This window comes from Wasmannia auropunctata, unplaced genomic scaffold (genome assembly GCF_000956235.1).
Source record: "Wasmannia auropunctata unplaced genomic scaffold, wasmannia.A_1.0 LD334196.1, whole genome shotgun sequence".
NCBI classification, from domain to species: domain Eukaryota; kingdom Metazoa; phylum Arthropoda; class Insecta; order Hymenoptera; family Formicidae; genus Wasmannia; species Wasmannia auropunctata.
Window position 1 is genome coordinate 165,089 of NW_012028694.1, and position 27,175 is coordinate 192,263.

General features: G+C 39.0%; 3 protein-coding genes across 11 annotated transcripts; 2 read left to right on the plus strand and 1 right to left on the minus strand.

The window, feature by feature from the left end:
* The first annotated feature begins 571 nt into the window (after window positions 1–571).
* On the plus strand, window positions 572–7,900 carry LOC105459330 (importin-4-like). 4 transcript variants are annotated; one of them, XM_011705267.1, is made up of 15 exons: window positions 572–810; window positions 1,137–1,223; window positions 1,306–1,413; window positions 1,727–1,879; window positions 2,070–2,255; window positions 2,828–3,125; window positions 3,206–3,354; window positions 3,603–4,200; window positions 4,492–4,727; window positions 4,804–5,015; window positions 5,092–5,432; window positions 5,517–5,692; window positions 5,768–5,979; window positions 6,312–6,622; window positions 6,918–7,900. In XM_011705267.1, the coding sequence occupies exons 1-15, from the start codon at window positions 757–759 to the stop codon at window positions 7,040–7,042; spliced, it is 3,246 nt and encodes a 1,081-aa protein (XP_011703569.1). In that variant the 5' UTR covers window positions 572–756; the 3' UTR covers window positions 7,043–7,900. The 4 variants fall into 4 exon arrangements, with proteins under 4 accessions (XP_011703569.1, XP_011703572.1, XP_011703570.1 ...); XM_011705270.1 differs by lacking the exons at window positions 6,312–6,622; window positions 6,918–7,900 and having other exon boundaries at window positions 5,752–5,861; XM_011705268.1 differs by lacking the exons at window positions 572–810; window positions 1,137–1,223; window positions 1,306–1,413 and having other exon boundaries at window positions 1,789–1,879; window positions 2,074–2,255.
* LOC105459329 lies at window positions 7,255–9,272 on the minus strand. Of its 4 annotated transcripts, none has more exons than XR_975669.1 (3): window positions 9,188–9,272; window positions 8,278–9,088; window positions 7,255–7,806 (listed from the first exon to the last, which is right to left on the minus strand). XR_975669.1 is itself a non-coding variant. In XM_011705266.1 (2 exons), the coding sequence occupies exons 1-2, from the start codon at window positions 9,197–9,199 to the stop codon at window positions 7,641–7,643; spliced, it is 213 nt and encodes a 70-aa protein (XP_011703568.1). In that variant the 5' UTR covers window positions 9,200–9,228; the 3' UTR covers window positions 7,255–7,640. The 4 variants fall into 4 exon arrangements, 2 of the variants coding, with proteins under 2 accessions (XP_011703568.1, XP_011703567.1); XR_975668.1 differs by having other exon boundaries at window positions 9,153–9,230; XM_011705266.1 differs by lacking the exon at window positions 8,278–9,088 and having other exon boundaries at window positions 9,153–9,228.
* Window positions 9,273–9,297: 25 nt separating this feature from the next.
* On the plus strand, window positions 9,298–26,962 carry LOC105459328 (adenylate cyclase type 2-like). 3 transcript variants are annotated; one of them, XM_011705263.1, is made up of 22 exons: window positions 9,298–9,376; window positions 10,107–10,736; window positions 13,232–13,873; window positions 18,050–18,184; window positions 18,539–18,759; window positions 19,602–19,758; window positions 19,895–20,044; window positions 20,560–20,684; window positions 20,757–21,004; window positions 21,288–21,639; window positions 22,008–22,289; window positions 22,458–22,634; window positions 22,706–22,886; window positions 22,997–23,080; window positions 23,265–23,363; window positions 23,473–23,616; window positions 23,745–23,840; window positions 23,916–24,039; window positions 24,177–24,386; window positions 24,486–24,666; window positions 24,831–24,966; window positions 25,031–26,962. In XM_011705263.1, the coding sequence occupies exons 3-22, from the start codon at window positions 13,730–13,732 to the stop codon at window positions 25,196–25,198; spliced, it is 3,414 nt and encodes a 1,137-aa protein (XP_011703565.1). In that variant the 5' UTR covers window positions 9,298–9,376; window positions 10,107–10,736; window positions 13,232–13,729; the 3' UTR covers window positions 25,199–26,962. The 3 variants fall into 3 exon arrangements, with proteins under 3 accessions (XP_011703565.1, XP_011703564.1, XP_011703566.1); XM_011705262.1 differs by lacking the exons at window positions 9,298–9,376; window positions 10,107–10,736 and having other exon boundaries at window positions 10,793–13,873; XM_011705264.1 differs by lacking the exons at window positions 9,298–9,376; window positions 10,107–10,736; window positions 13,232–13,873 and adding an exon at window positions 15,870–15,956.
* Window positions 26,963–27,175: the final 213 nt, after the last annotated feature.

Genomic DNA, 27,175 nt, shown 5'->3' on the forward strand with positions numbered 1-27,175 from the left:
GTCTTGAATTTGTCGGCTAGATAATTCATTTTACAGGATGTTGACATGACCAATCGTTGGTAATGAATAAAAGCACCGACGAGAGATATACTCGTTGGTGGATAATAGCAGTGCGCATACTTATAGGTCTTAGCACCGAATGCCTCGTCGATGGCATATTAGCATATACATTTTTTTTATATTAATTAAAATAATTATGATGTATTATCTGACAGAGATAAAATGTAAGAGAAAATATTATGTAAACATATGAGATCAAATGAATAAATAAAAAATGACATTACAATCCGATACCTAGCTGCAATTGTATGTATGTATATACGCATAATGTGCTCTACATACCTATTACTGTATATCGTTTTAGCCGTGTTCCTCAATGAAGAAACTTCAGGTGTGTCGATTGTCACGTTTGTGCCGTTTCTCAATTTAATCACGATCGCCTTTACGGTATTTGAGATCAGCGGAATGTCGTGATTAGGAGAGAGAAAAAAAAAAGAAAACAAAGAAAAGGTCAGGTACCGCCGCGGCCGCGCCGACAAGATGGCCCTCTGACGGCGAGGCGCATCGGCTGATCGGCCGCATCCGCGCATAGACGTCGCCAACAGGTCTGAATCACGATCACGATGCTCCGAACAGGTCCCTCGTAGGTCTGAATGGCGGCGGTGGGCAGCATTCGGGTCGACCTTCCGTTTGTGCTCTCGAGCGAATTTCTACCTTTCGGCTAAGGCAAAGGAAAAATTCGAGGAGAAGGGAAAAATGGAGCGCCTGCTGTTGAATCTGCTCGTGTCCGACAGCGCTACAATACAGGAGGTTCGTGCGTGCCCGATATTCAACGTATTTTGCCTTTGTCACATCGGAGTTGAAGGCACCTCGCGAACACGTGTTTTCGTTTCGTTCGATCAGTTGGTGTGTTTCATCCTCGGTTTTACTGAGATGAATATCGCTTGACACTCGCGAAATTGTCTCGCGGATTCACAGAATTTTCTTGTTTGCAACGTGATCTTCAGCTCGTCCGTCTTCTGTTTTGATTATCATTCTCTATTATTATTGTCATCTGTTGCAATATTTAGAGTTTAGACGACAATTCGGTAACTTTTCCGGAAATCGTTTTGTAATATCTATGCATCTAATTTCAGGCAACTAAGGAGCTCAAGAAAGTACTTCAGAATCCCGAAAGTGTGCCAGCTTTGTACCAACTTGTCCTAACGTCGTCGAATCCAGAGGTTCGTGATTTCATTACAGTAATCAAGTCGATTTTCATCACCTTGAGCAAATACATGTAAATGGCAAATGGATTGTTTTTAGGTACGGCAGTATGCGACTCTCATTCTTAGGAGACGTTACACTAAGGGAAAGTACTGGACAAAATTGTCTGTACCTGTACGAACCGAATTTAAGAAAATTATATTACAGGTGAGAAATTTGTATTTTGCACATCTATAATTTAAGTCACAGATTTTCATATCATTATTGAATTCATTCAATATTTCCATTATAAAGTTTTTTGTATGTACACGTTAAATTAATCTGTCGAAGTTGTATTGCTTATTTAAACGTTGAAATAAGGTTATTATTGCAAATCCTAAAGGATATTTAAACTGGAAGATATATTCTCTTGGCAAAAGGCAAAGATATTAAGAATGACAGAACTAGAGATTTTATGGTTTAAGCAATTTTTATAATTATTTTAATGTTATTTCACGTTATCTATTATATTTTTTTTCAGGCCCTAGAACATGAATCGGTAAACTTGGTTAGAAATAGTATAGCTCAATTAATAGGTGTTATTGTTAAACATGAATTACCTACAAATAGCTGGCCAGAAATTATACATTATGTGCAACGGTTAATCACGAGTGAAAGATTGGAGGATAAAGAAGTAAGTAAAAAACTAAATGTCAACTTAATATCAACTTTTTTTTGCAAAGCGATATTAAATGAATGTTTAATATCATGTTGATTATCATATACAATCAAGAGAGATTCAATTCAATTTGGACATTTTTTTTTGTAAGAAGAATATTCAAGAGCCTGTTAATTATTTTATGATATGAAATGTTTCATTCTAGCTAGGCCTTTATACTTTATCAATTATGACAGACGTTACTCCGGATGCTTATACCTCGCATGCCAGATCTCTGGTAATGCTCCTCGCTCAAACGTTGAGCAGTCTTCAGAGCTTAGGAAACCCTGCTGCTTTTTACATTTTGAACACATTGCGACATCTCATTCCTGCAGCTAAACACGACGAAACGGTTGGTATTGTATGTGGTGTTTATGCCAAATTTTCATTATTTTCTTATATTTATACACAGTCAATGTTTATAATCATTGTATGTTTGTATTAGTTTAATATTTACTTTACATTTTGAACACATTGCGACATCTCGTCTTTCTGTAGCTAAACACGACGAAACGATTGGTGTCGCACGTGAGGTTCATGCTAAATTTTCATTACTTTATTACATATACATTGTTTACTATATATACAATGTTTATAGTCATTGTATGTTATTAGTACAAGTTTATTTACTTGTATATTGTATTACATATCCGTTTCTGAAACGGATTACAGTTATTATATATCGTGCACTTTTATACAGAACTTTTTTTTAAACACTTTCGAGTCTCTTATAAAAATTCAGATAAATCTCTCAGAACACCTCTTGTAAACTATACATATACATATATATGGGGTGAGGGTTGTGTTCGAACTTGGGATCTGCCGATTACGAGTCAGCCGCTCCTACACGTAGCCACGCGTCACCCCAATGTCGATTGTTATCAAATATCGTTGTTAAAATAAATACGTCTGTATGTATTCCAGACAGTGCACACGTACGCTACAATGATGCCGCTCATAATGACCACGATTCAAGCCTTCTCCGAAACCGAAAACGACACTTTTGCCATCCAGAGTTTCGACTTGCTGGACGAATTGTGCGAGAATATGATTACCGTGATAACACCCCACGTGAAACCTCTTGTCCATATGTGCCTTACGATCATCGCCAATAAGCGTACGGACGAACTCTTGAAAGTTAGGGTGATCAGTTTTATCGGATGGCTAGCGAGATTAAAGAAAAAGGCTCTTGTGAAGCACAAGTTAGTGGAACCTATCGTCGGTGAGCGACAGCAATATCTCTTATAGTAATTAGCCCTAGTATTGGCAGGAAGACACTTAATTGATTCTCGCGATTTGCAGACATGTTATTCGCAGTCATGATGAGTAAGCCAGACGAAGACGATGATTATTCAAATGCAGAAAATGATAATACCGTTTTAACGAGCGCTACGCAAACTTTGGACTTGCTCGCGATGAATTTGCCGCCGGAGAAATTAATTCCACATTTGGTAAGCTTTGGAATTTATTTTACTAGTGTTAGAAATAAAAAATTATCGTAACAGAGAATTTTAATTATAGAATTATATTATATGTAACTTTAATGTCTTGTTTTATTGATTAATTGATATCGACCAATATTACGAATGAATTTATGCGTTTTTCATCTCCACAAATGTTAGTTGTTTTACATTTTTAATTATTCTCTCTATCAAATTTAAGAAAACTGTTCCAAAGTGAAGAGATATTAATTTCACAGTTGCGGCACATCGAACCTGGAATCAGAAACACAGATGATTACGTGAAGAAGACGTCGTACGTGGCTATAGCTGTGCTAGCGGAAGGCTGCGCCGAATACATCCGTTCGAACTACCTTGAATTCTTTCTGCGATGTATCTGCGAGGGAATCTCCTATCCCTCGCCCATCGTGCGCAACGCCGCGCTTTATGCCTTGGGACAATACTCCGAGCACCTGCAACCGGAGATCTCGCAGTACTCGTCCGAATTGTTGCCCGTACTGTTCGAATACCTCGGCCAGGTGTGCTCGTACATCAAGCAAGAGAAGAAGGAGCCGCACGCGGTCGGCCGTATGTTCTACGCTCTTGAGATGTTCTGCGAGAACTTGCACGAGAGGATCCTACCGTACCTGCCGAAGTTGATGGAGAGGCTGTTCGACATCCTGAACGCGGACACGTCGTCGCACGTGAAGGAGCTTACCTTGAGCGCGATAGGCGCCGCCGCTTGCGCCAGCAAGGAGCATATGCTACCGTATTTCGAAACTATCATAAACATTCTCAACAATTATCTTACCACGGAGCCGAGCGAGGAAAACATGTGTCTTCAAGTTCAGGCAGTCGGTTAGTGCACGCAGAGAATTTCCTTTTAAACTTTACCCTGAAAATCATGTTAATCGTGGGACAACATAATATTTCGACAAATTTTACTGTGCACTACAATAAATTTGTTGTAGTATATATTTAAAAAATATAGTGAAAATCACATAAAATTCGTCGAAATACTATGTCGTCCTACGATTAACATGATTTGCAGGATAAATTTAAAAATAAAATTCTCTCCGTGGTGAGAATCGCGTTACAGTGAAGCGCTGTAATGATATTTTCTATATCTTACATCTCTAATAATTTTAGATACTCTCGGAGTGATAGCCAGGTCGATAGGCAAGGAACATTTCGCCCCGTTGGCGGCCACGTCACTCGATCTTGGAATAAAACTATTGAGAAGTACGATTGATCCGGACTTGCGGAAATCTCTCTACGGACTGTTCGCCGCTATCAGCACGGTAATGAAGAAGGAGATGGCTGTGACCCTGCCCGAAATTGTCGAGTACATGATAATGAGTATACGGAGCGCGGATGGGATTTTGGTAATTATTGCACGAATCACGAGAGTCGAGAAAGACCATAACCGGAAATGGCGTAAATGTAACACCGTTGTTGCAGATGCATTTTAAGGACGACGACGCTAACGCTCTCACAGTTTACGACGATCTCAGCGACACCGAGAATGAACGAGAGGACGAAGAAGAAGACATCGAATGCACGGATAACGAGGATGATAACGACGAGGTCGAAGGTTATAGCGTTGAGAACGCCTATATGGAAGAGAAAGAAGAAAGCGTTATGGCGCTGAGGGAAATTGCCGAATATACAGAGTAGGTTTTTCTCTTTACAGATGAATAGCCTAATAACTGAATTAATTATGTTTATGTAATAAAAATATTGTTACAGAGAAGCGTTTATGCCATACCTCGAAAGATCCTTCGAAGAGATTTTTAAATTGATCAATTATCCTCAAGAAGATATACGGAAAGCGAGTATAGAGGCTCTATTACAGTTCTGCATTAATTTATCGAAAATCAATACCGACGAAGGTAAAAAGGCACTGCTGAAGGCCCTCTCCATGTTTATCCCGAAATTGTCGGAACTGATAAGATTAGACGAAGAGCCGACAGTTGCCATTTGCGGTTTGGAGGCGTATCAGGAACTTTTAAGAGAAGTCAAATCGGATGTTATCGTCGGTGTGGGTCACAAAGAAGCCATAATAAATTGTGTGATGGACGTGATGAAAGGTATTTGCGTTGCGTATCTTATTTACGTTCGGTTATTTTAATAAATCAGTATCGCGTAATTCGGAATTATAAATTTTGTCGTAGACAAAACAGCGTGTCAGGATCAGGAAGAGGTCGAAGGCATTGACACCGAAGCCGAACAAGACGAGCTACTGATAGAATGCGCGGGGACTGTGTTTTCCAGTTTGGGAAGAGTGCTCTCAGCAGAGGACTTTGCACTCTACTTTCAAACCATGTTGCCTTTCTTTCTAAAAAGACTGGTACTGCCGATTTTGTACTTGCATTTCTCGGAAAATTCGCGATTTTAATTCTAGCTTAGCTTCAAATGCTTACAGAAAATGGATAATTCGGAAGGGCAAAGATCCTTCGCTATCGGTACGATAGCTGAATGCTTGCCCGGACTTAGACACATGACGGCTGCGTTTGTCCAGCAACTGCTTCCTACTTTTCTGCAAACTGGGGCCCAGGACCCCTGCAGCGAAGTTCGTAGCAATTGCTTCTTCGGAATCGGAGAACTTGCTTTCTACGGAAAAGAAGCTGTTTATCCGTATCCTTTTGTCATCTTATAATAATCAAATGTATTCACCATTATTTATTCCAATTATTCGCTATTCAATAATATGTTATATTGAGTATTAAAAATTCAGTATTAGAAGACATTTGGAAATCAAATATCGGAAAAATGTCTCCAATTTTTTTAAAATTATTTTTTTTTATAATTGAAAATTTCAAAAATAAGTACTATACGAAAACTATTCTACATAATTCCATTTTAGAAATGCAATTGTAAATTTTTTATAGTTATATGGTAGATTTTCACAAAAATAATTACAATCAGATAAAATTTTTAATATATATTCCTTAACAAGTATTCCACAGACATTATCCTAATATTCTCCATACTTTATCGTGTGCCATTGCAAAAGAGACGGATGCAGCTACACGTGATAACGTGGTTGGGGCGATTGCACGGCTTATTATCACGAATTATTCGAATTTGCCACTTGAACAAGTATTTCCAGTTTTTGTTGAACAGTTACCTTTGAAGGCAGACTTTCAGGAGCATAAAGCCGTATTTAAAAGTATTCTTACGTTATATCAAGCCGGAGTCACTCTCCTACAGTCTTACATTCATACATTGTTGAAAGTCGCAGTTATCATACTACATGAAGAAAAGACTGTCGATGCTGGTGAGTATTTAATTAATGACAAGCATTTTAAGGGCCTTTCCTTTCAAAGCTTAAAATAATGCTTTTTTGTTTCTTTTAACTTACCCGCGTATCTAAATTTCACGAAAAGTAACATGAAAATAATGCATGTAAAGTATTTTAATATAAGTTTGTTTAAAAAATAGCATTTGTTATTTTTCATTTAGCATGAAATGTCTTTCCGACTTTTAATTTATAATATTGATAAAATTATATCGGTAAATCGATGTTATCTCTTCTCTGATTTATATGTAAATATATTTTTTCTTTTTTACAGAAACGCAAAATCTGGTTATGGAATTTATCAAGTCTGCTCAGCGAGATTTTGTGAACGATTGGAATACACTTTTCACCGAGCTGCCTCCGGAAGTTGTCGCGAACATTCAACGTATATTTTCTTAATGTAAATGATTAGTCATGCATGACATTTTTAATCGTTTTTTGAACATCCAAAATGTTTATTGATTCGCATGTTGATCGGTGGGAACGACTTTTGTTCAAGTACGTATTTTAAAGTTAATTTTCTTTTTCGCAATTAGAATCCTATTGAGGAGTAACGTTGAGCAAATGAGATACGAGGCGAGAATAATTGCAGTTGATTAAATATACCTACATTTCAGCTTTATAGATGAATACTCATCGGTTTTTTTTATTTTTTGTTTATTCGCCGTCTTTCATTACGATATAGCTTTACAGAATGCCCATTTGTGACTTTCCTTTAATAAGCGAATAATTTATATTATCTTACAATTAAACGCGCAGTTTGTTGTCTTTATGACACACGCATCAAGACACAATTCTTCCTTTACTCTTCTGCTATGAATAGATACCCCGTGAACGTTGTATAGTAAAACGAGAAAGGAGAGAAAAGTCTAGGGAGAGAGGAATCTAGAATATCTGAATTATGGAATTATTTAGGGAATCTCGCGATTTCCTCTCGCGTCGTATAGATTTTTTTTTTTAGACTTGCTCACGGAATTGTAATTGAATCTATGTAGATTTATAAAGTCTTCAATTCGTCCAATGAGCGTGTAGATAAAAGATCTGGTTGACATGCAGAAGCGGACATACAAGCTCGCTTTAATGAGCGAAATTCTGCCTCTAGCATAGGCGTCGACGTCACTGTTACCGACGAGCAGAAATTAGCCCGTCTTCTTTCTTTATGTCTGCAATCAAAAACGTACAGCCTAGCGTACAAATATTGAAAATAAATGTATTATGTGACTAATAAAAGTGTCGTACATCCTTTTTTTTTATAAATCTTTCTCGCGATTTTTTCAATTTTTTTTACTTCTTCCATTTCGAATTTGTTCTAATTCTTGTAGAATTTATATGTTTCGTTCGAAAATATCACGATTGCTGTTTATATATGGATAATGTTATTTGAGCATAGCGATAAGCTGTGTAACAACTGACATGTTATTGATATAATTTTATGAAATTAGCTCGTTTTAGTAGGCACAATCGGCGAATTCAGCACGCGAGGGAGACGAGGAGTAAAATTTCTAATGGGCACCGGAATTCCTGTGCGGCGACTCAACTGATATCGGACGCGATAATATCGTAATTTTATCGAAAGACAGCGGAGATAACTGCGAGCAACGATCGACCTTTCAAAGATCCGCCGTCAAACGTACCTCGGCCGCGGCCGCTCCGAGCAACGTGTTCGCGCGGAGACGAACGACACGGTTCGCGCTTTTTTGCGATCCGCCGCGAGAATTCCGTCGCGGCTTACTGTTAAGCCGCTAACAAAAACGGCCAAGAGTCTACGCGAGTTTACGCGCCGCACACTGCTTCTCCTTTTTTTTCTTTCTTTCTCTTTTTCTCTCTTCTCTCGCATCGCGTGCGTGGCGTCCAGCGAACGTGATTGATCGGATCACTACAGCGGTAAGCGAGTCATTCTTTTGTAGACGACTTCAAACGCGATAGGGCGACCGCTGTTGAGATCCCTCGTGCTTTTCGCGTCCGATAAGACCGTACGGAATGCCGATATCGCGACAAATGTGACAAATGTGTTTAATTAACTTTAATTGAATAAGCCCTGGCCGATCGAGTCATTCACTCGAATAAATGTACTGCCAGGAGCGTGCATCGCCGATTCAAAAGTGCAGGATACCCTAAAAAAAAGTGTGTATGTGTGTGTGTGTATTTTTACACGAATATTCGAAATTTATCAAGCGAAATGATCATTAATTCACATAATAACAATTTCGGACGTTTTAAACCGAGTTTTAAATACTTTTAATTTTTAAAGATTTAAGATACCATATTTTTTAATTTTTTTAAAAAAGGAAGATAGTTTTCAATTTTGTTCAAAGCATAATTTACACAGGCCAATACACTTTAAAAATTTTCAATTAATTACAGTTTTTTTCAATGTGGTCGTTTACAAGAATCATATTGGATATTTATATAGATGTGCACGTACACAGCTTGTGAGATTTTTGCCTGGAACAAGAAGAATCCGAGAACAGATTTTATTTTAAATAATATTATAAAGTGTGTTTCGCACAGCAAACTTTTCGTGATGTTGAACATAGAGAGCACCTCCTTCACCATGTCTGAAGCCTCGATTCGATCGTTAATTATTGTCACCGGCATACAACACTCGATGCGAAACTCACGATGACGCTGTCAGGCTTCTCCAGTTAACACCAGATAATCGAGGTCAGCGTAACTTCTTTTTGAAAAATCGCACGGCTGTGAAAATTGACATCAGGCGTGTAAAAACATCAGGTAACATTTAGCGACAAACTTAATTGTCACTATCACAATCGTCATAATAAACGTCGTATTACTCGCCGCACGATGAATTTGCATTGTCTCGAGATATATCAATCGATCTTTTATTTACGAGAGAAAATGAATTAACGGCTGAATTTATGTCTTTCCCATTTCTGAAGCAAAAGAATTTTTGGCAAGCACCTCTGCTTTTGTTTATAATAACGCAAAATGATTAGGGAATCGCTTCTTTGAATGTCCATATTATTTAACAGATATATGTTGCCACGTATATTTTTATTGTTATATCCAATCTTTTTAGTAAAAGATCTTGATATCTTCAGTTTGTAGAAATGCTATTTTATCTTTATATTTCTCTAACATTTGCGCGATCTGAATTATAAAATTGATTAATGTAATTCTGACATAAAGTGATATAAAATGAAATTATTTTAGTGATAGGGTACAGCAGGGTAATTTGGATAACAGTAAGCATTTGAAAGAATTTCAGAAAAATAAGAGATTTTAAGATACATTTTATTATATAAATATCTGATATAATAAAATGTACCTTAAAATCTCTTATTTTTCTAAAATTCTTGCAAATGCTTACTGTTATCCAAATTACCTCACTATTCAAATTACCCCGCTGTACCCTAATCTTTCTGTAAACTAGCGAAACACGATCTTTCGATTTTAGAATTGATGAACATTTAATTTAATTGTATCTCATTATATTTTTCAGATTAAAAAAAATAAAAATGATCTAATTGAATTCTGCATATTAAAATTACGGCTCGAAATAAATTTACGTTCTCAAGGATCTCGCGATTGCTATACAATATTGCGCCGATTGACGATCGCAGGTGGATTTTTGCGATTCGACCGGCGAATCGATCTTCCCGATCGAGACGGCGCGGCGGAAGTCGTAAAAAGTGCCATTGAGAGCCGAGAGTCTTCGGAGTGCAGGGCTCTCGACGGAAAGCGCAATATGCATGCGTGCGTGCGTGCGTGCCGAGGCGTGCGATGTGCGATGTCGGCGCGGGATAGGCCTTGAGGGCCTCCACCATGACTCGAATCGAAAAGAAGCCGCGGGTATACGACCCATGTCGCGCTTCGTCGTCACACCTGCCGAGCCCGCTGCCGTGCGTCGCGGCGATATCGGCCGTGGTGGAAAGCGGTCTCGAGTCTCTTATTTCTCGCGGGGAAACGTCGACGGGTCTCGCGCATGCTTCCGTAACGCGCATTAAAAAGGATAACGTCTGTGTGAAAAGAAAAATAAATAATAAGAAAGAGAAACGTGCATAAATCGCATATCCGCGCCGCGATCCACCGCGAAAGCCGGCTGACCTTTCATCCGGGAGTAGACGATCAGGTGGGTATCGAGAGAGAAGCAAAACTGCAGTCTCGGCAAATGACAATTCATTTACTTTTAATATTGATTTATATTATTTATAACAACATTAAGAATTAATTGCCACCGCCGTTTTGAAATATACGGAACATTTCGTCCGCGAATTTTAATTTAAACGAGTTCTCGGACGAATGTGAAATTAATATTTCCTTAATGAAAGTATCGAAGAGAATTAATCGTTATTTTTCATGACTTTTTAATCATGATGTTTCATTCGGCTATCTCGATTCATTTTGTTTCGCTAACAGAATTGCTTTGACTTACATACTGCTTTCCTTAATTCGTTTGATATGTTAATTAATTCTTATTTATAATGTTATATTAGATGAAAAGCACTTTCAGTTTTATTTGCATCTCCGTAAAAGTAATTGCAAGCAGTCAAGTCAGTCATATTCAAGTTTTAATACGCATTTCTGACGCTTTATCGCGCATTAATCTTCGTCCTAAATACGGACGAGTATGCCCGATCATTAATTCGGTAAGCCTTTGATGATCGCTCGAAATAAATCAAAATCAGACGCCTGCAGACGCGCGGCGATCGACATGTATTAGCTCGGGATTCCTCTCGGTTGAATCATCCGTCGCGATAATCGACTGATAATTAATAATTCATTCGATCTATTCCATCGAGACGAGCCATTAAAGAGGCCCGTTCGATTAAGACAGCGTCCTTTCGGCGAACAGACATTACTGACCGTTTAGACCGCTCGATTTGGTCGGGCGATCCGGAACGGCAGGATGCAATTAGCAGTGCTTGGAAAGTTACCTTCGAAGCTTACGTCCGATCGCCAAAAAGTGCACACGCGCACCGTCACGCGAAATCAAATCTCATTACCCGCAACCCGTTCAGTTCTTCATTGTTATTTCTACTTGGCGATTTCAATTGCGGCTCATCAAAGTCAGCCGCTGTCCGCGATCATCTCTATCCGGCAGAGGCTATCAAAATTAAATCCGAAAGGTGCATTAATATCTGTCATCATCGCTCTGTTGCTATTGTCGTAGCAGCCGATCTCGGCGATCACGGTATAAGTCTAGACGATCGTAAAGAGTTTTCCACTGTGAGAAGTGACTCACTGCGATCGTTGTTGAGGACACGCTTTGCGTTGCAACGCGAGATGGTAAATCAGGTAAATGATGCATCGAGCGTGAATGCGCGTCGGAGAAAGTGCCGGGGACATTGAAAACGTTCGCGGTGACCAACCGCAGTGGCATAACTGTACAATGAAAATACATATTTTCTTCGTAGATTTCACTTTCTGTGTCAGGCCACGGTTTGTAGAGTGTTATTATATCGCATTATCGTAACGAAATCATGTAACTCGACCAATCTTTAATTCACGTAATGAAACGGCAAATATCTTAGTTTGAAATCTTCGTTAAATTTAAATATTCCTTGATTAGGGAATGTTATTAAAAAATAATTGTGTTAAAGAAATTATTGTAATAGCAAAGGAGAATAATTTAACAAATATCGTTATGTGTAAAAGATTCCAAACATTGCATGTGATTTTAATATTTGATATCGTCGGCAGGATAAAGATTACAGTCTCGTAATCCAGCAAAAACTGAGTGTTATCAACTGGTAAAAATACCTACCTAATTTCAGCTATCTCGCGGTGGGCTTTCATAAAGACGAGCAAAGGAGACGAGGAATGCAAAAATAGACGCAGGAGAGCCGCTTATATAGAGCCGTTCCTCCGCGACCCGCTCGATAACTCAATTGTGGCGATTGCTGGAGAAAGAACGTGCAAGCTAAAATGCTGCTTCAACGAAAAAATTTAAATTTATTTAAATTTTATCCTACCAGGGCGTTCTCATTAATAGTTAATGAAGCTAGAGCCGTCTGCGGATATTTTACACGGCAGAATAAAGTGTGTTGAGTCCTAATATATAAAGATATCCATTCATTTCCGTGAGTTTTTAATTGTCACAACAAAAATGTAGTCGCTCTCAATTTTATCTTTATAATGAATGCTTTAAACGTGCATTTTTTTCCAAGACTTGGCCGTGCCTTTTCCCCAACGATCGATGATTACGTTCCCGGGGCGACACTTGTGACACCAAATATAAATTTAAGAGTTTCCTTCTCAGGCAGGGGTGAACCCAATTTTCGTACGATCGATTACCTGACCTTGAAAACGCTACGTTCGACAGACGAAAGGAACTTGAAAGCTATTCTCGAGGTCGCTCGAATATATTTTGCTTGATTATTATTTAATTGCCGATAAATGGGATAAGCTTTCAAAAGTGTGGCCGCGGATCGTTAATTATTTATTTCGTTTGAAAAGAGATAATTGAAGTGCGTGTATAAAATATATCGGTATACTCCTGGACGCGAAGTGAATTTTATGACAACGCCTGCAGCCTGCAGAAACGCGAAATCTCTCTGGAATACCAGCGGGCTATATGGATGTTTCTGTAATTACGTTACTATCGAGGCATTTGTGTTATTATAGTTAGAGTCTTCCTCCGAGATCTACGTTCCTGAGAAAGATGTTGTTTTCGTCCAAAAATATATAAACATTTCATTTTGCCTACCTCAAGAAACGAGGCTTTCGTGACAACGAGAACGCTTCTCGATCTTTCCCGTAGGGTCACTTTATCACCCGAACGATCGATGTTATGCTGTGTACCAGGCAGAGTTTCGCAAGCATAAAAAATCAGAAGCGTGCATTATAGTTGGTCGGAACAAGAGAGAAAGAGAGAAAGCGAGAGAGAGAGACAAAGTAGGGAAGTCGCAGGGGGAGCGTTTCGAGTGGCCCATTTCTCTTATCACGATAAAGCCTGGGCTTGGCTTGGCACGATCATCACGGAAGCCGACGCTCGGGGTGATTCACTTTTCAATTGCGATTCGTTACGATCGTTCTCCAGTCGCGGATCTGTCATCGTCATGAGTACAACAATCGCAAGCTCGCTGTCACCGCCGCCGTCGTCTTGCTGTGACTACCATCGACATGGATGATCCAACACCGACCAACAACGGGGTCAGTAGAATGGAGCTGGTGACTCGAGCGTCGTTGAGTTCGCTGCAGAAGGAGGACGACGGCCGCATCATCTCTCCCAACAGCTTTGAGGAATGGACGTGGTCTGGTCTGAGGGTAAGTGATCGATTAATTACGTTAGTCGAACTATCGGTCTTTATCGGCAAATGTTATTTGAAAAGCCTCAATCGTACTTTAGCAAGAGCTTATTTTTGGTATATCACACCAGGTAAACTATACGGCGTCGTATCGCTTAATCCAAGTTGAAGAATTTCGACAGCTATCTTTTATTTTTACTTTGTTATATATTTGTTTCTTTATTAATATAATTTACAAGATAAACGTGCATTTTTATTTGTATTATAAAAGTGAGCTTATGACTGGAAAATTATTAACGGGCTTATCTTTCATTTTATCTATGTATTACAATATAAACGTAATAATTTTTGATATTAAAGGTTTTTATTATATTTTTCTTTCTTGGACTTTTAAATTCAAATTCTGGGATAAAAAATAATCTGACAGTGAGAGTTCTTCAAATCTTGGGTTCTTTAACTTATTGAGCTTTGCACTTTACACTTAAAAATCTCGAATTAAATAAACGACTATTTTAATATTCAGATTCTTGAAACCTCAAAAGTATCCTTGATACATTCATTTATTCCAAAGATTACAAAAGAAATATCGTAAAACTTTCTGAAGTGTGTAAATATAAAGGAATTGTAAATCTTGATCTTGAATTAAAAACTCTGTCTTATATCAAAGTTCATTATTCGCTAGAGCACGTAGAAAAAAATTTAGTAATAAAGAATTTGCGTTAATAAAGTGTAATCGCAGCAATTGTGAGGATAGTTTCAACCAAGGAAATTTCGCCAGCGATTCGGAACGTCCCCGTATTGATAACGCTCTGAGACGATGTTGCCTAGAAAACAAGATTGTGCAGGAATTTTTTTAACGTGGGATTCATTATCAGAAAGGAATGACTCGCCAAGCGGAGCGAGAGAGAAAGAGCGTGTTCTTCGAAGGTGCTGTTTATCGAATGGCGATCGATTTATCTGAATGGCCGAAGGATGTATTACGCCGCGTCGCTCGAGTTCACAAAGTTCTAGAAGGAGCCACGCAAACCCGGAAAAAAATCGCTTTTTTCCCTGGTCTCGCACGAAAAAGTGCGATCATTCCTTCGCGCGGTCTGCGTGACTACAAATTAATTACCGCAGTTAATTAAGCGGTTCATGAAGGAAATGTCATAAAAAATCGATAATGATTAATTCTCGAGGAGATTCCATTCTTGGATAAAGTTTCCTCTACGACAGTTTCCTGTTACTCCACTTATTATTCTTTATTCATTTCGAATGGCATATATGAATTTTTCTAGGAACGCCAAACAGGAAAATTTCGTTAATAGAAATTATTTTTTCGATCCGATTTATTTCAGTTTGACAGTCGTACGAAAATAAATCAACGTTCAGAGGATTACGAGAATATCGATTAAATCGCCATTAATCCTCTCGATATTCGAATGCGTTTGCTAACCGATAGTCTCATCGAAGATTTGCTTGCTTGAGGAATTTCGATAACCGAGATATCTCCATTTCAATACATCGCGGAATCTCTCAGCAATATAGGAACAATTTCCAGAGACGTGGAATTATGAGATTCCAACGAGACTGCAATTTTAAAAACCTTTCAAAAATGTGTAGTATGAAAATTTAAGTGCAGTCTATGCAAAGTTTTCATTCTCACGTAATTTTATTTAATATTATTATCTAATGGCAATCATTCAAGAATAACTTTGATTCAAAAGGGGTGAAAAATGAAAAGAACGAGAATTAAGGGACAATGAGGATGAAAGACAAAAAGGGAAGAGAAGGAGAAGGCGTAAAGGAGACCTGCTGCGCGAATTCGGGATTGAAGATCAATATTCAGCGAGACGAAAGGGAGAGAGAGAGAGAAAGAGATTCGCCAAGCTGCGAGCGGCAACGTGCTGACAAAACGCACGCGCGAGACGAAAGCACGGAAGCACGTTTCCCCCGGTTGCTGCTGCTGCTGCTGCTGCTGCTGCAAGTGGAGGTGCCTTCAAGCGCACCTTAGCTAACCGTTGCATTTTAGACGGGCGCGATTTTTCGGCGGGCGTGGTCGTGCATCGCGCGTGGGAAAGGGTCGGCTACACGTCGGCTACGCGACGCAAATCTCAGACCACGTGAGTATCGTCAAGTGAAAGCAGATGTTCCGCCTTGTGGACCCCCTGCCTGCCGATAGTACACGTCGCGCGTTATCTGAATATCGTCGGCCGCGCCGGGGCGATAATATATAATTCTATTTGCAGTCGATGATCGCAATGATGAAATCTCGGGTGAATGGTGAAAATTATCGGGGAGGAATCTTTTTTTAGGACGTGCACGCACAGATGCCTTCGCAATAAATCCCGCATGCTCGTGGGTGATATAATCTCGCTCGCGTTATTTATTTTTCGCATTCCTCGCAAGATATCACGAGGATATAAGAAATTCTTCGAGAATTTTGTCTCTCATTGTCAGAAGAATATGCGATTAACTCGATTTTCTCTCGGCACTCGAAATTCGATATTGCCATTTAGCCCTAATTTCTTCACTCAATTTTTGTTACAAAAAAATCAGAAATTTATTACAAAATGGAATGATCTGAGTGGGCTCTCAATGCAAAAATTTGGAATCGTCGAATATACATATGATCGATATAGAATCGTGCAGATATAGGTATGCGCTTAACCTTTTTTAATCATTAAAATTATATTTAATGTGGGTCAAGCTAGATGAAGGAGAGATCGAGCGAACCTGTGAGTGAGCGCGTTGTATTTTTGATACTCGCGCGGGTGCATCAATAGGGATTTAATCCTGGCCGTAATTTCGACATGCCAGCAGCTCGAAGGCGCGCAATTCCAGCGGGAGCCTGCGGTGCATTCCACGGTGCATGCTGGAGCAGTCGGGACCGCGCGACTGCGCCGGATGACAATCGGATGCAGCTTTATCGTTTTACGAGCTTAGCTATGTAATTTGCGCGCGCCACGCGCTACACGCACGCGACTAGCAGATCACCGTATGACCGTCGTGCGAGCGGACGTACTGGCGGAAGCGCAGCCCCGATCTGCGAGTTCCTCGCGAGGAAAAGTTCATAAGAACCGGACGTCGCAATCTTCGAGCGACGACTTATAGTGCGTGTCGCCTTGTGACAGGAGAGCTAAGAATGAAAGTGATTAAGAATGTGGAGTTATCAGTTCGCTGACCTAATTTATCGATTAGCTAATTCATCCTTTGATCGTTAAATTCGTGTCTTCTAACTTCTTCATTTTTGCAAATGGCGAACTGGAAATTATCAATCCCACGTTTGAACGCGTTTGAACGCGTTATGGATATTGGGAAATAGAAATGGGAGGCTCTTGAGGTGAAGGATTATCCTCTAATCGCGTGATTACTTACAGGTATTTTATTCGAAAATTTACAGACACTCCTCGAAGAATAAAATGCGATGATGATGTCAACGATGGTGTCATTTGTATACCTAAAGATGTATCTGTACATCGATTAAAGCAACATTTTAATGTAAAAAGGAGATTTTTGCTTCAATATAAAAGGACATCTTTGCTCTGATGTATACAACCATTTGCTAAAGTGAACATGGACATAATCGTTTCGTATGAAAAATACATAGCAAATGAATAACGAAGGGCTATTGACGGAACGAAAAGTGATTTTTGTACATATATTCCCTCGTCCCGTTGAATGCTGAGATGAATTGCGATGTTGAATTACGTGTGTTTCTCATACAGCTAGCGATATATCATCTTTAATCTATATTAACTGATATTTTCTACAAAACAATAATGATATATGTGTGCATGCTTCGGATAATCAATAAATCTACTTCCGAAAGAAAGTAATAAGATATTATTTGTTCAATCATAATTGAATGTACATGCTCTTTTATTTTGTTACTTTTGCATTTAATTATTGTTATATACTTGTACAACTAATATTGATAACTAAAAATTAGAGAATTGTATAAAATTAAAAACTAAAGAATTTATGACGAACGTTCAGATTAAATTTCGTTAACATTTTTTTTTTTAATATGATCTTTATATTTCTTTATCTCCTTGTCGAATCGCTAAATATTTATAACAATATTGATAACTGAATTATTTTATCGTATAATATTATTGTAATACCACATAATTCCTTTCCGTGCTTCGAATATCTGTAACAGTTCGCTGATTCAGCAAATCGATTACGACCTCACGCAAGCTTTCACTTTCAGAAACAATTCAAATACAAGAACCTAGAAAAGCTGTACACGATCTATCACAGAAGAATACAATATGGTTACCTCTCGATATTCATCTTGCTACAACTGCTACTTGGATTTACGTATTGCTTGTGCCTGATCTTAACGGTAAGTTTATTATTTATTTAAAATATTTGCAGAAAGAGAGAGAAAAGAGTATGTTTTATTTAGACATTTTTATTTTTTAAATATATTTTAAAGCTATTAAAAAGATGAATTCAATCTGAATTTTTTCAAACTGAATTTTCATCTATCCTATTATAAAGAAAAAATTATGTTTTAATCGTTTGATCTTGGAAACTTATTGTTATAAGATACTTAGAGACTAGAAAATCATTCAGATTATACTGCAATAATTCCACAATTAATAAGTCGCTTACAGTGTTTGAATAATGCAAGTTTAAAAAATCTGTAAGTGACGTTAAGGAATATAAGCTGGTCTTTCCTTTTTGATTTATCCAGGTCGGCATGAAGGAATGCTTGGTGGACATCGTAGTCTATTGCATCGTGGGCGCTCTGCTGTGTCCAGTGATCGCCCTATCGTTCCGATCGAGGCACATCGCCAAAAACACCTATTTGCCGGTCATGCTGTCCTGGATGATCATCGTGCTCTTGGTCGCTTGCGATCTGACCATACCTCTGTTTTACGTCTCCATTTACACCGAGGGTATCCCACCGATAAGGTACCGATAACTCCACCCGCGCCCGAAATAATCGTGCGTTGCATCCGATTATCATCACTATTTTAGTATCAGTCGTAAAGACTTCCTTGCGGCGGCCGCTTATTTAGCGCGCGTTTATCGAAATTATTCTGCGATAACTGCGAGTGGCGCGAATCGCGTAAATATTTATTACTGATAAAGACGCGTGCTTTTGTCCTCGTACACGCAACAATTGTCAGTATAGCGACTGATATTACAACTCATTGATATTGTGATTATCTCCATCGAGCATATGGCGCGAAACGATAGTAATTATCAATTTAGGAACAAGAATATTTTTTATACACGAGCGCTGCGCTACGACTACGCGATTATGATACAGATTAAAATATTAGAAAACTAACCACAATTGTACATTAATTAATTTATAACAATATAATTTTATGTAGGTACAATCAGACATTTTGAATTATATTATGTATATATTTGGAAAATGAGGAAAATGTCTTCATGAAACGATTTCTAAAAAGAATTGATCTAACAGTTCGGCTTTAGCCTAATGACGTGAAAGACCTTCCTAGCAGAATAATCAGTACAACAATCGAAAAGATCCTTGGTGCACACATACGGGCGCGCATTTTTTATATTCTCGAGTGATCGTTTTGCGTGTACGCGCCGGCCGGTCGCATTTTTTTTTCTCGTTAAACTCGAGATCCGGGTGTGCAACGGGTTTATTATACGCGATTGCGTTTTTAGCTCTTTCAATTTTCATCAATAAACACGCATCCGCGAATTCACTCCAGTGCACCACGTGCATGCTACGAACACGCGCTCCTTCAGCAATGTTCATGTCTTTTTTTCAGACCGGCGTACGCGACGCACTCGCTTCTCGCATGCTACGTGTTCCTGCCGATCACAAAGAATTCGCACGCTCTCGTGCTCGGCCTTACGGCCAGCATGTGCTATCTGGCGACCCTGTCAATAATCACCTACAGCAACACGTCCGATTACGTTACCAAGGTAAACCCTTACCGCCGACAATGTGCGGTGTAATCGCGCGCTGACGCAAGCCGTCGCGCGATTACTCGAGTAAACCATGCAGCTAAGAATGGAATGCTTTTCTTTCTTTTGCCCCCCTCCCCCTCCCCAATCGCAGATCGTCAGCGATGCGATATACTTCGTGTGCGTGAACGCTCTGGGACTCTACTTCAGGTTCATGAACGAGGTCGTCATCAGGCGCTCCTTCCTGGACCGTCGGAAATGCGTCGAGTCCACGCTCAGGCTCAACTATGAGAAGGATCAAGAAGTAGGTTTAAATGGACGCGTAATTAGATTTTTGCAACACGTTCGTCACGTTTGTTAGATTAAAAATGGAGTATTGGATAATTTCGAGATAAGCTTTATTAATGGAAAGCGTTATTAATTGAGGCTCTAGATCTTCATTCTATTGTCTTCTACTTCCTTTGTTCTACTCCCTTCTTTTTTCCTTTCAAGTAATTCAAGCTTTTAATAGCAAATGAGTGGCATTCCGTTACGGGGAATGTAAGAAACAAATTCGCGATGCTGGACACGTAACACGTGGCCGCGATAAACACACACATTGAGTTCCTCTTGTCCTTTGCGCTTCAACTCCCTAGACCATTCTACTTCCACGAAGAATACAAGAGTATAAACGCAAAATTGAGAATTGCAAAGAGTCGACGAAAGTAATCATAGAACTAATCTAACAATGAAAGGTTCAAGAATCAAAGTTTGTGAGAATGTAAAATTGTGGAAATTTAAACTGACATATCTGAAGCTGGAAATAATCAACATTTGTAGGAGCAATTGACGCGGAGTATACTGCCGCAACACATAGTGGCGAAAATCAAAAAGGACTTCCGGGATATTTTCAAATTTATAGAGGAGCACAAAAAGAGTCCTCCGCCGAAAGGCAGGCCGTACAGGTACGACCATGGCAAATACAATGTTATCCCGTTCCATGTTTTGATTATTATACTCCAATTGTTCCCTTTTAGCGATTTATGCGTGGAGACGCACGATAATGTGAGCATCCTGTACGCGGACGTAGTGAACTTTTCCGGACTGACTGTAACACTACCGATACGAAAACTCGTGGAGACGTTGAATGATCTATTCGGCAGCTTTGACGAGGCGTCCGAGAGGCACAATGTACTGAGAATCAAATTTTTAGGCGACTGTTACTACTGCGTGAGCGGCGTGCCTACTCCAAATTCCCAACACGCCAAGAGCTGCGTCGATCTCGGTAAAATGGCGGTGTTTATTTATGCATTGCGAATCCATTAATTAAAAAAATCTATGTTGCACAACATATCGCGCAACATTATTTTAACGTATTAATTATTAATTCAGAAATATCTGCGAACATTCATTTATTACAGAAGATTTATTCTATAGAAAGCTTAAAAATTCCTATGTCCCTTTTTTGTTTGAATAATTATCGTAATATTTGATGATTGATGTTTTAATTATAAGAAAACATTCCCAGATCTTTTTCCCGATTAAAATTACTGTAAAATGGTACGTAGGTCTCGATATGATAAAAATTATCAACGAGGTGAGGGCGCGAGTCTATCGCGAGAGCGGGGTGGACGTGAACATGAGGATCGGCGTGCACTCGGGCAACATAATATCCGGAATCCTGGGCACGAACAAGTGGCAATACGACGTTTGGTCGCGCGACGTGGTGATAGCGAACAAAATGGAGCAGACCGGGAAGCCCGGTAAGGTCCACGTGACTCAGCAAACGCTGGATCTCGTGAACGCGAGCGACTACAACTACATGCCGGTCGAAAGGTTGGACGACGAGGTCCTACGAAAATACGGAATACGCAGCTACCTCATCACGCCGTCTTTGCCGGAAACGCCGATGCCGTCGCGGTGCGTGTCTCCCAGTGGCGTGGGAAAAACACAAATTCGTATCTAATATGCCATTTCAAATCAACTTAAATGAGCTACGATATTTTGATGATTAGGGGCTCAACTCAAGCGATTTTTATCAACTTCCGTCACTTGCTTATATATTTATATATGTATATGTGTATCCCCACAGATTTTTTTTTAATTTACAAATCTACGATTACACAGTTCCTCAAATTCGCGTTTCTTTGTGGCTTTTACAGAAGCATTAGCATTTAATATGCCACGAACGATATGCTCCTGCGCCACTGATTTCTCACACCATGCTCTCGCCGAGCGAATTCCCAGCCGAGTGTCATCGTTGACAGGAGAACTTTGTTGCAGAACAGCGAGAACAGTTTGAATGCCATTAGTCCGGACACGCCGCCACTGTCGTACACCACGTCTAACAAGCACTATGTCAAGTTCAACAATGGACGTACCAACACCATTATCAGCACCAATTCCAGAACGAGGATGATGATGAACAATCAGGCGGACATTTTCGCAAGCACTTACAGACGGAGAACGCACTTCATGGATTCTTGTCTACGAGATTATCATCTGATGTTGAAGGCGGCGGACGCCGAGATGGAGAACGCAATTAATCAGATGCCTCTCAGCAAATGGGAGTAAGGATCTTAACATCGAATCTTTTCTCTATGCCTAAAGACCCGGTTGTTGAGTTCTCAGAAGTTTCTCGAAGTTTTTAAATTTTGGACGAGATATTATATTTTAATGGATATTAGAGAAAGAGGGAGAGAGAATAAAGATTATAAAATTGCGCTTTTTCCATGCAGACAGTGGAGCAACTGGAAGCACATAAATCCACTCTTTCTGACATTTCGGCAGTGGAGTTGGGAGATTCCATTCCTGCGCGAACCGGACCCGGTCTTCAAGTTTTACATCTGCTGCTCTGCCTTCGTGCTTGTCTTCATGGGATTCATGTATCTCGTGCCCACGTTTATGCTCTCTCAGTACGTATATCGGAAGAATCCGGTAATCGTAGATCGTCGTTTTAATCGTGCGAGTATCATCAAATTTTCAGATGGCATCTGAGCACGTTTGTCGGTTACTCGTTGACATTAATGTTCCTGATCGCTTTAATACCTCTCACGTGGATGCACTTCGTGTGGAATCGCTGCAAGGACCCGCATGACGAGCACGAAGGACACGTTCCGCATCCACGAAACAAACTATTGTATTTTTTTTATCAAACAAGTGTAAAGGTATATATATAAATATATCGGTTATATTTAATTTCACGTTTACGCTTATTAAATATATTTACTTAATTATATCGTCTTTCTGTTCACTTTAATATTATAATTCCATGTAGGTTGTATGGAGTGCCCTTTTAAGGACGATCTTGTACCTGGTGATTACGATAATGTTAGCAGCATGCGCCATGCTTGATATGATTGTAAGACTTCTTTTTAAATTAAGAGTTTTTTTTTCTTAAAAAATTAATTCTTTTCCTTTTTTGTCGATTATTTCATATACATTCACGAAATCAGTCATTTCGAAGTAATTGTCTATTCGTCATAAATTAATCGAAAGATAGAAATTTTTTCATTTGCGATTAAAGAGATTAAAACCCTTTCTAGTTTGAATGTGAAAACGTGGACCATTTATTAGACGATAATGTAACGTCCAGCGTATCGGGAGTCGGCTTCACCAAGTTTGACTGCATATCTACACCTTGGGTAAGATTATTTAGTAGGTACACGGTGTTGATTCTTATTCACGTGAAATTTCTCATCTCGACGATCCTCCTTCCGACGTTCCGGCATATCACTGGTTTTTCTTTTCCAGCAAATGACGGAAACCTGCTCGTTGGCGATTCTCACGAGTTTCCTCTTTCTGAGGGTCCACTACGCTTTAAAATTCGTGATAAGCATCTGCGTGGTAGGCTTCTACGCGTGGAACGTTTGGCTGCATCGAGATAATATATTTAAGGTATTGCATATGTGTTTCTCTATTATAAAGCTTTTCTCTTGTTACAAAATCGATAAAAAAATACACATTGCCTCAAAATATCTAGCTACGTAATTAATAATAAATGACAGGGATAATATGCCTTTCAGTCGAGCGACACGTGGAATCCTCAGATGGAACCGAGACTGGCGCATATATTGACCATATTGTTTCTCACGTTCTCTTTGCACCTCATCGATCGTCAGGTAAGCTCCGAAATCGCATTCGCGCGAAATCTTCTCGATGTTGCTCGTCAACGAGTTGATTTTATGAACATTTAGGCAGAATACCTGAGCAGGCTGGATTATCAATGGAAACGTCAGCTAACGAAGGAACAGGACGAGGCGTTTCACACGAGGAATGCCAACAAGCTTCTGCTTCGTAACATCTTGCCGGAACACGTCGGTGCGTTGACTCCCGCAAATATTTTAACAATTTTTATAACTCTCCAACTGATACACGTTGATTAGAAATAACATTCGTAGTAAATCGAGATAATTATTGTCCGAGACTGATCGCGTGACTGGTTGTACCACTTTTAGCGGAGTTCTATTTGAACATGAACCGAACAGCGGAGAACGAGCCTTATCACGAGGCTCACAACAACGTCGCCGTGATGTTCGCCTCTCTGACGGAGCTGTCGATCATCGAAAGTAACATCCTTAGCGATCTGAACGAAATCATTTGTGAATTCGACAAGCTGCTCTTTGAGCCTTGCTTCATGTGTCGCATAGAGAAGATAAAGGTCGCCGGTGAGAATCTCGTGAATATTTATAACGAATAAATTAACATCGACGCAAACTGGATTCTAAGTGACAATTCGAGTTCGTCCGTTTTTCGTTTTCATTCAGGAACAACTTATATGGCAGCGTGCGGATTGGAAGCGCATCGACGCGATTCGATGCACAGCACCGAGAGCGACGAGAGTTGCAGCGACAATGTGGTCAAGGTGATGGCGCAATTCGCCGTACAAATGATGTCCGTGCTCGATAGAATGAACGCGAGGTCGTTCACCACGTCGAAACCTCACAAGTGAGTAATTTCAAGCACGATAAAAAGCGATAGGCGAAATTATAAGAAACTTTGACGAAACGTACCGTTAGAGCTATAAAATTCGAGAAAGTCGGAGCCTGAACGAACAAAATGTTGTTCAGCGGTAATAAAAAAAAGAAACAAAATTTGAATTTTCTCTTCAGATTAAGAATCGGTATTTCTCACGGGGAGGTGACGGCCGGTGTTGTGGGGGCTCAGAAGCCGTTATACGATATCTGGGGTGATGCCGTAAACATGGCTTCCAGAATGGACACTACTGGACTACCAGGGAAAATACAGGTAAGTCTATGTTTAATGTTAATAAATTTGGGCAGTGAAACGATATGCATTTTGATTGGCTCAGGTGACAGCGGATACGGCTACCGTCTTGGAACAGCAAGGTGTCAAGTGTCATCTACGCGGTGAGACGTACGTCAAGCCGAAAGGAGAGGTCATGACGTATTTTGTAGGAGTCGACGAAAATGGAAGATTGGAAAGAGTGGATGCGGGGGAAGAGAGTACTAGTTTGTGACGAACAATGAACGATAACTCCAAGTAACTTATTTAGCGATCGAGCTCTTCCGATCGACAAACTGATTAAAGCGTGCAGGGTGTAGTCGAACAGTCGCTGTCAATATCTCATTTCTAAAATCAGGAACAAATTACGATTAAAGATTAAAAATGTGAGAAGAATTTTTTATCTCTATTCATAGCCAATTGAGTTTAATTTACGGAGTACTATTTTGTGTTTAAGAAAAAATATGTATTTATTTTTATTGTTGACGAGATAAATCACTGTGAAACTTTTAACATATAATTTGACGTAATATTCATAGAAAAAAGACTTATTTATATAATCATTTATATAATCTATATCATATAATACATTAATATTTACTTTTAATGTAAATAAAGATATAAAGCTGAAGATATTATGGGAACATAAGAAGCGACTTACGTTATAGCTACACCCTGTAATGCTTGAGCGAGCGGAAGCGGAGAAACCAAAGAAAGTGAGAAAGACCAAAGAACGCGGGGCACCAGATGACAGTAAAATGCCGTAAGGGGATATACCTCAAATGATTTAGGTTGTATATGCGAAAACGCGATAACAGCATCATTATTTCCGCGGACCTATTGTTATCGCCGAATAACACTTTTAATCAAAATGAAAGAGACTATATATACATATATATATATACGTATATATACTGTACGCAATTAAAATTACGACGATGAGTATTATGTCCGAAAATGAACACAAAGAAAGATATCCGCATCAAGCCGCGTTTTACGTGATACACTGTAATTAATTGCTATTATCGGATTGACTCGATTTCCACGTAGCACGCGATTTTAAGATATTCCGATTTGCTCAGAACGTCCAGATGAATACTTTAAGACATTCAATATCGCACCGTCTAACAACCATAAGGACGTAGCTAATTGAAAACAATATTTCCGACGCTTACATCTCCATACAGAAATTCAAACGTATTATACAATATTAAAATGTAAAGTGTAAAATGACGCGAAGAGAGTTTATCCCAATAAAATACTAAATACATTTAAGAAATATTCTAAGAACATCCGCGGGTATCCCGAGGATATCCCATATGTACAGTCGTTAATCAGTCTAACGACTGAATTAATCTTATCCGCAAGTACATATTAAATTTATATAGATCAATCTAAACGTCTTGAAAATCCTCGAGGATATTATCCGCTGGATATTCTTGGGACTATATTTTGCTATGTAAAAAGAGTGATATTGGAAAATCGTGCTAGTTTATTGATATCTGTTCAATCGAAAACAGAATGGTACAATTGAAAAGCGAGATGTAATTCAATATCTGTCTCTTTAATGCGTATCTATACCGGCCAAATGGACGACGACGCGTCGTGATAAGGCATTGCGAGGCAAAAAGAATATTCTTTTTCGCTTCGCGAGCGAAAGAATTTGCGATGAGTTTGAAAATCGATTCAAGAGCACTAGTTGTCAATTCATGAGCGCGCATCACAAAACTAACAACGCACCGTCTGTCTTTTCCTTGCGTTTGCGTAATTCCCTGAATGTTGCGACTCATTGCTTTACGTCTGCGATTGCGTGTCGTAAAATACAAAGATTATGAAGAGAAAACGCGTTACGACACATTTATTTTTATATCAAATGCAGTAATGACGGATCGTTTAATTGTTTATTTGTAAATATCTTTTGTATATATTTTTTAAATATTAGGAATAATTGACTAATGTGATTGTCCAACGATTTGAATAAAATATTTATTACTGTGTATCTTTTTCATGTAATTTTTATTCATCTGTGTATGTCCAATTTACCCTGCTAATCCTTAGTAAAAATATATTTTATCTGATATTTAATGAAATAAAATATGTTTAAAATTAAATAAATTTAGAATAACATTTTATTTTATTTATAATTTATCACATACATCACTGTGTTCATTACATTTCTTAATCGTTCACAGCGCTCTTAAATTTTGAGAAG